Genomic DNA, 11,776 nt, shown 5'->3' on the forward strand with positions numbered 1-11,776 from the left:
AATAAATGAATAAGAATAACACAATGTCCAATATGGTTTTAAAATTTTATATTCATTGAACCATACTATTTGAAAGCAGGTTTAAAGGTCCTTTCAGAATCTTTAAATGGCATGCTAATGCATTGCAATCACTTGTTTTTTATGAGCCTCTCGCTGTGCTGTAAGAACATTACAATGTTATTTCATTGGTTTTAGTTGCCTTTCTTTGCTCCTTTTGTCTTGTATTTCTTTTCAGCGTGTATTAGATAGTAATGCATATACATAATAAACTATTTTCCATTGTGCCATTTCCTTGTAGTTTGTGGGGGTAAGTGTAGTTTTTTTAATTTTATTAAGAATTCACAAAACATTGCATTCTTGATATATATGGGAAAAGTGAAATGTTCCAAGAAGTTGTTTAATGTATAGCATATTATGGCATTTAGAATGTTAAATTTGATACAGCTACAATGAAATGTTAATATAAATAGCTAATTATACATCATTCTCCCCAGCATTATCACTCCTAATGCAATGAATTTGATTCAGTTGATGAATTATCTGAATGAGTGATTCTTTGGCTAGGCCTAAACATTTGGGCATAAAAAGCATTTACAAAGCTCATATCTACAAAAAGCACTAAAATTGCTATACTTTGGATTATGGAAAAACTATATTTCATTTATACTGACAAAACTAACATTTTTCACATCTCTGTATTGCAAACTATAGGTTATTTTATTGCAGTCTCAGCTGTTAAGTAGAAACATTGTATCATGGTGTTTGGTATAGTCATTCACACAGTATGTAAAGAAAATTTCTTTCATACTAGGGAATTGAACCATTAAATCAAATTACTATAATGCGACAATTTTAGGTACTTTTGTTCTTGTTTTAATCACTTATAGCTTTCCAGATGTTCATATAGGATGAGACATATGTGTATGTAGTACAAAAGATACATACAACGAACCCTTTTCTTACATATAATTTATAACTATGGCAATATGTTTTAAAGTTAGAAAATTAGGCATATATAATCATCAGGACCCAATGTTTTATGGAGTGTGTCTTTTTAATTTACAATGCTCCATGCGAAATGCACATGTGATCCGAATGATGAGTGAATCTGTCCTGTTTCACCTTGGGGGAAAATTTCCGAAATGGCAAAAATTTGCAAAGCACATTAAAGTCAAGGCGCAACTTGTTTTTTTTTGCAGCAATCTGAGTCTATAGATGTTTTTTTGCAGAGAAATCTGGTGAAAATTTTTCGCTCATCACAAGACCTGACATGCACTGATACTAAAGGCTACAACTGCTACAAGTGCAACAAACTCTTCAGGAATCATAGAATAAATGACTTGGATATATTTTAGTACGGTATATATTCTGCACTTATTCCCACCACATTATGGACTTATCTTTGGTATATTGCATTTGAGCTGTAAAATAAGTCAGTTCAGAATGGGATGAGTATGATATATTGCTGTGATAATTAGGTGACCCCGAACTTTAAACAAGCAGTGGCTCCTGCCTATTACAGTTACACACAAGCCCCATTACAGCAAGGATCATGAAACAACCACACAGAAACAAAGGTTGGTACCAGATTTCAGTCCTGATACCTGGAAAAGTGACAGAAGTAGAAAAATGTTTTACTTTATATTGATTTTAGTATAACAATCAACTATTGCATTTTGTACTTAAGTATCATATTATTGAAATATTCTACATGTAAAAAGGAGATATAAGCTTATGTGCTTATTGTGGTTGGCAACAAGGTTTTCTTACGCTATAGTAGTTTAAATGCATGTACTTGTAGAATATTCTGCCTTTTTACAGTTTTAATTCCTAAGGTTAATGTAATAGTTTGTAAAATTAGTCATGTTACTTAGATCTAAATGCAAGTGAAAGCAAGTAGGAACTTAAAGAGTGTTGGAATAATTAATTGCTTAATGCAACAGATTTCCAAAGTAAATCAATACACTGGAATATGTGACAATTTACTCTGTATCTTCACAATGCTACAATTCAGTGTGAAGTAAAGAACAAATTAAAGCACAAGTGCAAATTACTGCATTTCTTTCATGGATTTTCAGTGGCAGGGATGGAGTAGTTACCTAATATTTTGAAATTCCAAATATTTTGAATCCAAAATCAGCTTTTTAAAATGAATGCCTTCTCCCTTTTAAAGACAAAATTGGGTATCCAATGCTAAATAAAGATAATGACGAATTAAAACTCAGTAACACATACATGTACATATATGAACTATTGAGAAGACCCGTACATTTCACAATTAACATCAAAAAGTAACAAACCATAACGTATGGTATATGGAAATTACATTTAGTTAAAACTTTACCAGACAAAGGTAACAAGTAAAAAGTAAAAACTCTGTACCAGTTTAATTTGTCAACATTTTTCTGCATGGTTTGTGCATGTTCTGGCTTGTGTTTCTTTTGCATGCATTTTCCTTGTAGATCAGCCTTGTAATCAGTATTGATGTGATTGTATTCTTCCACAATGCACTGCTAATTTGCTTCTGCTTAAGAATGAATAGTGTGAAGAACTCATATTAAGCTTGCAGATTAATTTTATTTCTTGGCCTCTTATATTACATTGCGGTGGTATTTTTTAAAGATGGTCGATCAGTTCAGGAGAAAATAGCAGAGGCAATCGACCATGAGGAACATTTCAATTCAGAACCAGAGCCAAGTGATTCTAGTACAGATGAGGAAGACAACTTTAAGAATGCATTTCATGGAAGCAAATGTAAGATTCAAATCTGTAATACTGTCCTAATGAATAAGCATGATTTATAGCATTCATCCAGGTGTATTAATTAACTTTTAAAAAGGCATTAAAATGAATCTATAAGAAGTGATTATAAACAGTATGTTAATAACTTTATTTTAATAATTGTTTTTTTTCTCTCTTTTTTTGTTTTGGATGGTCTTGCATCACCTGGCACAGCATCACTTGAACAGACTTCACTAAATGAAACAGAGGAGCTTATTGAGCAAAATAATACAGAAAGAAGCACAAGCAGAGCAGATTCCATGACATTAGAAGCTGCATCAGAATCAGTTAATTTGCAGACAGTAAATGAAGAGTCTCTGACTAGATCTGCAACATTTAATGATTTAGAGAATGGATCACAGAATATTGATGAACATATACAAGATGAGGAAGCAACAGCAGGTGAAGAATTAAAACAGGCAGAAGATGCAGTGGAAGAGTCAAAACAACCAGATGAGTTGATAGATAATGGAGAAAGCACTAATGATACAATATCTGTAGAAGTAGCCACAGATTGTGAGAAAAAAGAACTTGAATCATTACATGAAGAATTAACAAATAATGAAAATGATATTGAAGCTCAGTTAGAAACACCAGAGATAGAGGGAGATATAGAAATCCAAAATAACAGTGATGTCTGTGCCCCCGATGCAGGAGAAATAAAGGAAGAAAAACTTGATGATCAAAATGCAGAAGAACAAAACATTCCTCTGGAGGAATCTGGAGATGCAACGGGAAATGAAGTCAAAGATGAAGAAGCTGTGGAAAATGGTGACATAACCATAAATGAAGACCATGATTTATCAGCTGAAACATCTACTACATTAAACATGGAAAATGAGGATGCAGGGTTCAGTAATGATACCAAAGGGGAAGAGGAGGAAGATCATATTGAGGAACATGAAAGAACTGGTACTTTAACAACTGAGGAGGAAAATATTGCAGTTACATCTGATTCAGTTGATGAGGTAGAAGAGACAGAAAATCAACTAGTCCAAGAAGAAGAACAACATGCTTCTGAGAATGAAATTGCAGAAGATAGTGCTAAAAATGATGATTTATCAGAAGGAAATGTAGACAAGGAACAAACAGAAGATGGCATACAGGCAATAGATGACACTGCAATTGAGCTTTCTGACAATAATGAAAATGTTACTAAAGAGGAACAAAATGAAAATAATGATAATGAGTATGCAGACACCAGTCATGATGAAGTAGTTGCATGTACGAATACAGAAAATTTAACAAGTTCTGTCACTGAAGAAGGAGAGGCAGTAGTATTGCTAGAACCTTCAGATAGTGTGAAAACAGAAAATGAAGTTCATTCTGAGTTTACAGGTGCTGAGAATGCTTCTAGAGCCGTAAGTCCTGAAACAAATGATTCTACAAAGTGCATAGCAATAGATGCTAATTCTAATGAGGAACAAACTGCTGAAGATAACGGTCTTCCTAATGATCAAGGTGAGGCAAAGGAGAATGAAGAATCCACAAACGGTGAGGAAGTGCATCAGGCAGAAATAAGTGACACGGGCAATGAAATGGAAAATGTAGCTAGTTCTGTCATGGTAGAAGATGAAGATAAGGAACAAACAGAAGATGGCATACAGGAAATAGCTGATACTGCAACTGAGCTTCCTGACACAAGTGAAGATGTTACTGAAGAGGAACAAAATGAAAATAATGATAATGAGGGTACAGACACAAGTCATGATGCAGGGAATGAAGTAGATTCATGTACTGATATGGAAAACTTAACTAGTTCTGTCATGGTAGAAGACGAAGACAAGGAGCAAACAGAAGATAGCATACAGGAAATAGCTGAAAATGCAACTGAGCTTCCTGACACAAGTGAAGATATTACTAAAGAGGAACAAAATGAAAATAATGATAATGAGGGTACAGACACAAGCCATGATGTAGGGAATGAAGTAGATTCATGTACTGATATGGAAAACTTAACTAGTTCTGTCACGGTAGAAGACGAAGACAAGGAACAAACAGAAGATAGCATACAGGAAATAGCTGAAACTGCAACTGAGCTTCCTGACACAAGTGAAGATATTACTGAAGAGGAACAAAATGAAAATAATGATAATGAGGGTACAGGCACAAGTCATGATGCAGGGAACGAAGGAGATTCATGTACTGATATGGAAAATGTAACTAGTTCCATCATGGTAGAAGAAGAAGACAAGGAACAAGCAGAAGATGACATACAGGAAATTGCTGATACTTCAGCTGATCTTCCTGAGACAAATGAAGATATTACTGAACAGGAACAAAGTGAAAATAATGATGAGGGTGCAGACACCAGTAATGATGCAGACAATGAATTAGATCCATGTAATGATATGGAAAATGTCCCCAACTCTGTGACTGAAGAAGAAGAACCAGAACTAGTAGAACCTTCAGATATTTTGACAACAGAAAATGAAGATATAAGTGCTGAGAATGCTTCTATAGCTGTAAGTCCTGATACACATGATTCTAACGAGTGCATAGTGATAGAGGATGATAATTCAAAGGAGGAACACACTACTGAAGAAAGCAGTGAAAACAATGCTCTTTCTAGTCATCAGGATGATGGTAATCAGGATGTATCTGATTTAAGCAGAGATGATGCTAATCTTGAGGAGGAACAAACTACTGAAGAAAGCAGTGAAAACAATGGTCTTCCTAGTGATCCGGATGATGGTAATCAGGATATTAACGGAGATACAGAAAATTTGATTAATGAGAAAGAAGTAGAATCTGTGAACGAAGAGATGCAATTGCAATCTCAAGATGTGGCTGTGAAAGATGATATGGCAAATGTAATGGAAGCCTTTTCCGATGAAACTGAAAAGGCTATTGAATGTGATAATAATGATGTAGAACATACCGATCCAAGCACTGAAGAACATTCAGCAAATGACTCAAGTAAAGAGATGGCATCTGCACCTGAGGATTCCGGTCTTGAAACCCAGGATGAATCTTCAGATGTTAATGCTGTATCTGGGGATATGACCTCTAAAACAGAAGATGAACCTGATAATGTAGCTGAGAATAACTTGCTTGATGATGAAGAAGGAACAGATAATAAGGATAATTCTTCAAATGCAGATCAGTTAGGTCAGGAGGAAAGCTTAACTTCAGATGTAAATGAAAATGAACATAACCAAGATGATATAGTAAATGAAAGTGCTTCTGAAAATAATGAAGAAGATACACCTGCTGAAATGTGTTCAAGTGAACAGGATAGTGTTAATAATATTGCTTCTTTAGATCAAGATAATGAGAATACTATAGAACAGTCAACAGAAACAAAGGAGGAATCAAGTAGTGTTAATGAGGAGGCTGCTGAAACAGGTGATGTAGTTAGTACTGATATTAATAATGTTGCTGGAGCTGAAAAACTAGAAGAAGAGATAGATGCAGAAAGCACAATAGAAAATGTATCTATTAATAACCTTCATGAGACAGATGCAAATTCAAATGAAGAAAATGGAGAGACAGAAGAAAATGCAGACTCCAAAGAGGAAGATGTAAGTCAAATTGTGGATGAAGAGGAAATCAAGAATACTGGAGCACTCGAACCTGAAACATCTCAAAGTGAAAGAGCAGACAATGATAAACCTGAGATAGAGCAAGAAGCTACACCAGTCACTGAATTTTCAGAAAGTTCAGAAAATATTGAAGAGTCAAAGGAAGAAGAAGGAGAAGTAAATGAAACTGACCAAGACATTAGTCCTAATGATGCAGAAAATACACTTCCAAATGACAAAACGGAAGAAATCCTAAATGTGTCAGAACTTGGAACTGTAAATAGCATACCAGATAATGAAATTTCTCAGACAGAAAATGAGGATCCAATATAACAAACAGCATCAGATAAAAAAGGTAGGTAATTATTTTACCAATATGTTCTATACTTAATCCTATAAATATAAAAAGCAACTATGGCATACCGAAAACTGATAATGTAACTAATTTCACCTTATTTATTATTAAATGCTAGTGTCTTGAGTTAGGAGCATGACGTCATCGCTCCTAGCGTGTGCCTAAATTGTTATTTCTATTTGACCTACCCATTTTAACGCTCTGCTCTGCTCCTGACTATGGTGATTGGCACCTCTCTATGAAGTTTTGCCTGAATTCAACCTGAGACTTGTTTTAACCCTTGGATACCTTATATTGGATATTCTGAACCCAGCTTCCTCCTTGGTCCTGACCTCAACCCTGGTAAGCACTGGTTGGCCTTGACTGTATATACGGGGCATAGACCCCGCTGAGGAAGCACCCTCCAACCTGGAAAAAGCCTTTCGCAACAGGGCAACATGTATGGAGGCTTATGAAGCCCAGAAGGCTTGTATAGGGCAAGTCCTGAAGGACCAACACCATTGTGGGTTTTGGCAATTGATGACAGACCCTTAACATCCAAAATCATCTCTGAGACAATGGGGGAGCTACCTTTGGCAGTGGGGTCTCTACATAAAGAAAAGTTGTCTTTCATCATCATCAATTGTCCCTCTACCCTGTGGTATTGGGTTTACCATGCATAACCCTCTCCTCTGCTTGCATGACCCTGTCCTTGATTGGTCCACCAGCCAGATCTCCTATTGGAGTCCCTACTGCTTGAAAAATTGTCTGCCCCCTACCTGTATTTGCCGAATCCCTGTAGCATCTACCAATCTTCAAGTCCTGCCCCCTGACTTTTCAGATGTATTCTGCAAGAAGTTGGCTGAAACACTTCCTCATCACCCCTATGACTGCCCCATTAATCTTTTTCCTGGAGCCATGCCCCCTAGAGGACATGCTTATCCCAGCTATTTCCAGCAGAGACCCAAGTATTGAAGGAGTATATTCAAGATAATCTTCAGCGAGGGTTCATAAAGCCATCTACCTCTCCTGCTGGAGCTGGATTCTTCTTTGTAGAAAAGAAAGATGGAGGACTTCATTCTTGTATCGATTACAGGGGCCCCAACAAGATAACTATTAATAACCGTTATCACCTATCCTTTATCTCTGAGCTGTTCGACCAGTTAAAAGGGGCCAGGGTCTTCACTAAATTAGATCTCTGTGGGGTCTACAACTTGATCCATATACAAGATGGGGATAAGTGGAAGACTTAACACCAGAGATGGGCATTACAAGTATCTGGTTATGCCCTTTGGGCTTTGCAATGCACTGTTTTTTTTCCAAAAGTTAATTAACAACATCTTCAGGGATCTTCTGGGTCAATCCATGGTCATCTATCTAGATGATATTCTCGTGTTTTCCAAGGACTTAAAGTGGACCCGTCACCCAGACATAAAAAGTTGTATAATAAAAGTCCTTTTCAAATTAAACATGAAACCCCAAATCATTTTTTTATTACCACATCTATACCCATTATAAAAGCATTTAAAAATCCCAGCTGTCAATCATATATTACCTGCCCCGCCTCTATGCCTTAGGCATAGAGGTGGGGCAGACAGTTACTTTCACTTTCAATTCAGAACTTTTTAGATGTTGCTGCATTCCTTACATTCCCCCTCCCTCCTCACCATGTAATTATGTACCCAGTGCATTGACATGGGCATCAGGTCCCCATACTGGCACAGAAACAAGATATTGGCAGGATGCAATACCTGCTTTGATAACAGTGTCCACAAAATGGCACCTGCCTGCTTGTTGCAATTGTGAATTCCAAGGCTGAAGAAAATAAGATTAAAATAATTTATATGGTGTAAGTAAAGTTTATTTTGCTTGACAAACACAATAGTAAACAATTTGGAATTATTTCTTAAGGTGACAGGTCCCCTTTAATCTGCCATAGAGCCCAGGTGTGAAAACTGCTCTCTCGATTGAGGAAAATTTTTCTTAGTGCAAGGCTGGAGAAAAGCATTGTTTAAGTCCCCAAGATTTCCTTTCTTGGCTATATAATCTCTCAAGAAGGGTTTGAGATGGATTGCGCCAAAATCTCTGCAATCCAGAGTTAGCCCCTCCCTAGCAGCGCCATACAGAGATTTATAGGCTTTGCCAACAACTACAAACAGTTCATCAAGGGATTCTTTTCTAGCATACCTCCTATCCTGGCTCTTATACATAAAAGTGGAAGTCTTGGAAACTTTTATATCCTTGAAAGAGTCTTTCGCTTCATCTCCAGATTTCAGACATCCCGACCCTCGTCAACCTTTCTTTATTCAAGTCAATGTGTCCAATATTGAAGCTAAAGCCATTTTATATACAAGGCAAGCATAAGATGGAAAGCTACTTCCATGTCCTTACTTTTCTAAAAAAATTCTATTTGACCTACCCATTTTGAGTCTCTGCTCCTGACTATGTTGATTGACGCCTCTCTAGGAATTCTTCTCTTCCGAGCAGAACTATGACATTGAGAACCGAGAGTTACTCGCTGTCAAGTTAACTTTGGAAGAATGGTGACATCTTCCAGAGGACACAGAGGGCACACTGCATCCCATCACTATTTTTACTCGCCATAACTCAGTCCAGTCTCCTAAGAAACTGAATCCTCAGCAGGCTCATGGGCACTCTTTACATGGTTTAATTTTGTTATCCTGTATCGTCCAGGTTCCAAGAACAGAAAGTTGGATGCTTTCTCCAGAAGCTTTGTTCCAGAGGACCACCTCAGTGAGAACAGTGATCCAACCATTCCTCTTACTAGGATTATTGCTTCGCTGTTTCCTCACTTCTCTTCACAGATTCAGTCTGCTCAGTTTTCTCCACCTCCTGACAATCCTATTTGCATTGCTTATATTCTTCCTGAAGTTCATCACTTTCTTCTTGAGCAGATACACTGTTCCATATAAGCCAGGCATTCAGGGGTAAAAAAGACCATGCATTTGTTAAATTGTCTTGTAGGGTGGCCATCTATACAGAAGGACTTTGTTGCCTCTTGTACCATCTGTGCTTCTTCTAAGACCACTATCCCATGTGGGTTACTTCCTGTTCCCTGTCATCCATGGACTCACTTAGCCATGGCTTTTATTGTTGACTTACCACCTTCCAGGGGCAACATTATTATATGGGTGATAATTGACCAATTAAGCAAGATGGCATTCCTGTACATAAACTCCCATCTGCCGTAGAACTGTCTTAATGCTTTATTCATCACATTTTTCGCTTCCATGGATTTTTTTCAGAGATTGTTTCTAACTGAAGCTCCCAATTAATTTCCAAATTCTGGTGTTCCTTGTACTAATGCCTTGGCATTAATCTTCAGTTTTCTTCTGCTTAACAAATGGAATGGAGCAGGTGAATGAGTTAACCAAGCTCTCAAGCTATTTTTAACGTTTCGTTTGTCTCTTTGCCAGGAAGACTGGTCCAATCTTTTCCTGTGGGCAGAATTTGGTCATAACAATGCCTCTCGTGCCTCTACTGGGTGATCACCTTTCTTGTGTGTCTATGGTCAACATTCCCAAGCCTTTAACCAGGACTTCATTCTTTCTGATATTCCGGCAGCCAATGATCATGTGACCCATATGTCTACTTTTTGGAGTTCCACTAAACAAATTTGGAGAAGAGTTATTTGGCTCAAATTAAGTGTTCTCCCCAATACTCTGATGGAGACAAGTTGTGTCTATACACCAAAAATATTCATCTTAAGATTTCTTCTCCCAAGTTAGGCCCTGAGATTATTGTCCCTTTCCCTATTCTGGAGATAATCGACCCTGTGGCTGTCTCCAACTTCCCTAATGCGTTTTATGTATCTCTTATTAAGCCTGCAATTTCTAGCCATTTCTCCTCTGGACAATCTCCTCCTGCTTCTGTTACTGTGCATGGTCAGCAAGATATGAGGTTGAGAAAAGTCTGGACTCTAGATTCTCCAGAGGCTTTTTACTATTTCTTATCCAGTGGAGAGGGTTTGGGCCTGAGGAATGTTCATGCTCTATGCTTAATACTGGAGGTTTCCACAGAAATGGTGGTCCAGTGGCCCCCCTGGAGGAGTGGGTACTGTCAGCAGTGCTCTGTTTAGGAGGGCTTTGCCTGTCCTAAAAGGCATCGTCCATAGGATGGAATCGTATAGTGACACGCTGATGCATGACATCATCACACTGTCCAAGATTAAAAGGACACCAGAGACCCGGGTTCAATGCCATATATATATATATCTATCTATATATATCTATCTATCTATATATATATATCAAGAAAACCTCAGGTTCAAAGTATTCTGGGTATTAAATCTTGTACCTGTATTAAGTACCACCAACTAAATTATGTTTGTTCCCTATACCCTAACCCTGTGTCCTTGTGTACAGAATATATTAAAAACTACATATAATAACATCAACAGTCTTCCAAGTCCATGGATAAATATTTGCTCTTCTGGTTTCATAATGGCAATAAAAAAATTAAATCCTACCCTGCTTCTCCTTCAAATCACAGGGCCCCTTGGTGTAAATATTTAGCAAGGTATAGAATGATATCCTTGAGGGTTAGTATGTTTAGGCTTGATATCTGCAGTGTCAACAGACATTTTATACAACAGAATTCAGAATTTGTGTAGAATTTGAGTAGTTTGTCTCGTGTAGCTCCAAAAATACATGTTTTGCCTGATGTGTGATATATGTGTCAGTTTCCATTCAGTGATTTGTCATATATCCACAATGGGTTTGTAGAACACTATCACACTAGTCTTGTAGCTTTAGAATAATATAACCTAAATAGCTTTAAAAAATAAATAGTATCACTACAGTTTTACTGTAATAAGCAGCACACACCTTTAATAATAAATGTCACATACACCCCATAGAAACAGAGCTCAGCATATTGAACTGTGTACACTGCTACTGTAGCTGTAAATATATATGTATATTTTCTTATTATAATATATACAAATATTTGTATACAGTCCCTCTTGTCATCCAGATAAAGTTATAAAATAGCCTATGTAACGCCTGCTATGTCTCTGACTTCTCAGCTAGGTCTTATTAAAGTTCTGATCTACAGGAATTGGCTCTTGTTCCCTGAATATTTTGGTTGGTTAGTAAGCAGATCCCACTAAATTTAT

At 37.0% G+C, this 11,776-nt stretch overlaps 1 protein-coding gene across 3 annotated transcripts in view; it reads left to right on the plus strand.

The window, feature by feature from the left end:
* Positions 1-11,776, plus strand: part of erich3 (glutamate rich 3) — a 57,275-nt gene that overhangs the window by 43,651 nt on the left and 1,848 nt on the right. For all 3 annotated transcript variants that reach the window (XM_018093533.2, XM_031900877.1, XM_018093534.2), the window contains 2 exons: positions 2,623-2,754; positions 2,956-6,660. In XM_018093533.2, the coding sequence (XP_017949022.2) occupies positions 2,623-2,754; positions 2,956-6,638 (3,815 nt within the window). In that variant the 3' untranslated portion in view covers positions 6,639-6,660. The remainder of the gene's footprint in view (positions 1-2,622; positions 2,755-2,955; positions 6,661-11,776) is intronic.

The sequence above is a fragment of the Xenopus tropicalis genome, chromosome 4 (genome assembly GCF_000004195.4).
Source record: "Xenopus tropicalis strain Nigerian chromosome 4, UCB_Xtro_10.0, whole genome shotgun sequence".
NCBI classification, from domain to species: domain Eukaryota; kingdom Metazoa; phylum Chordata; class Amphibia; order Anura; family Pipidae; genus Xenopus; species Xenopus tropicalis.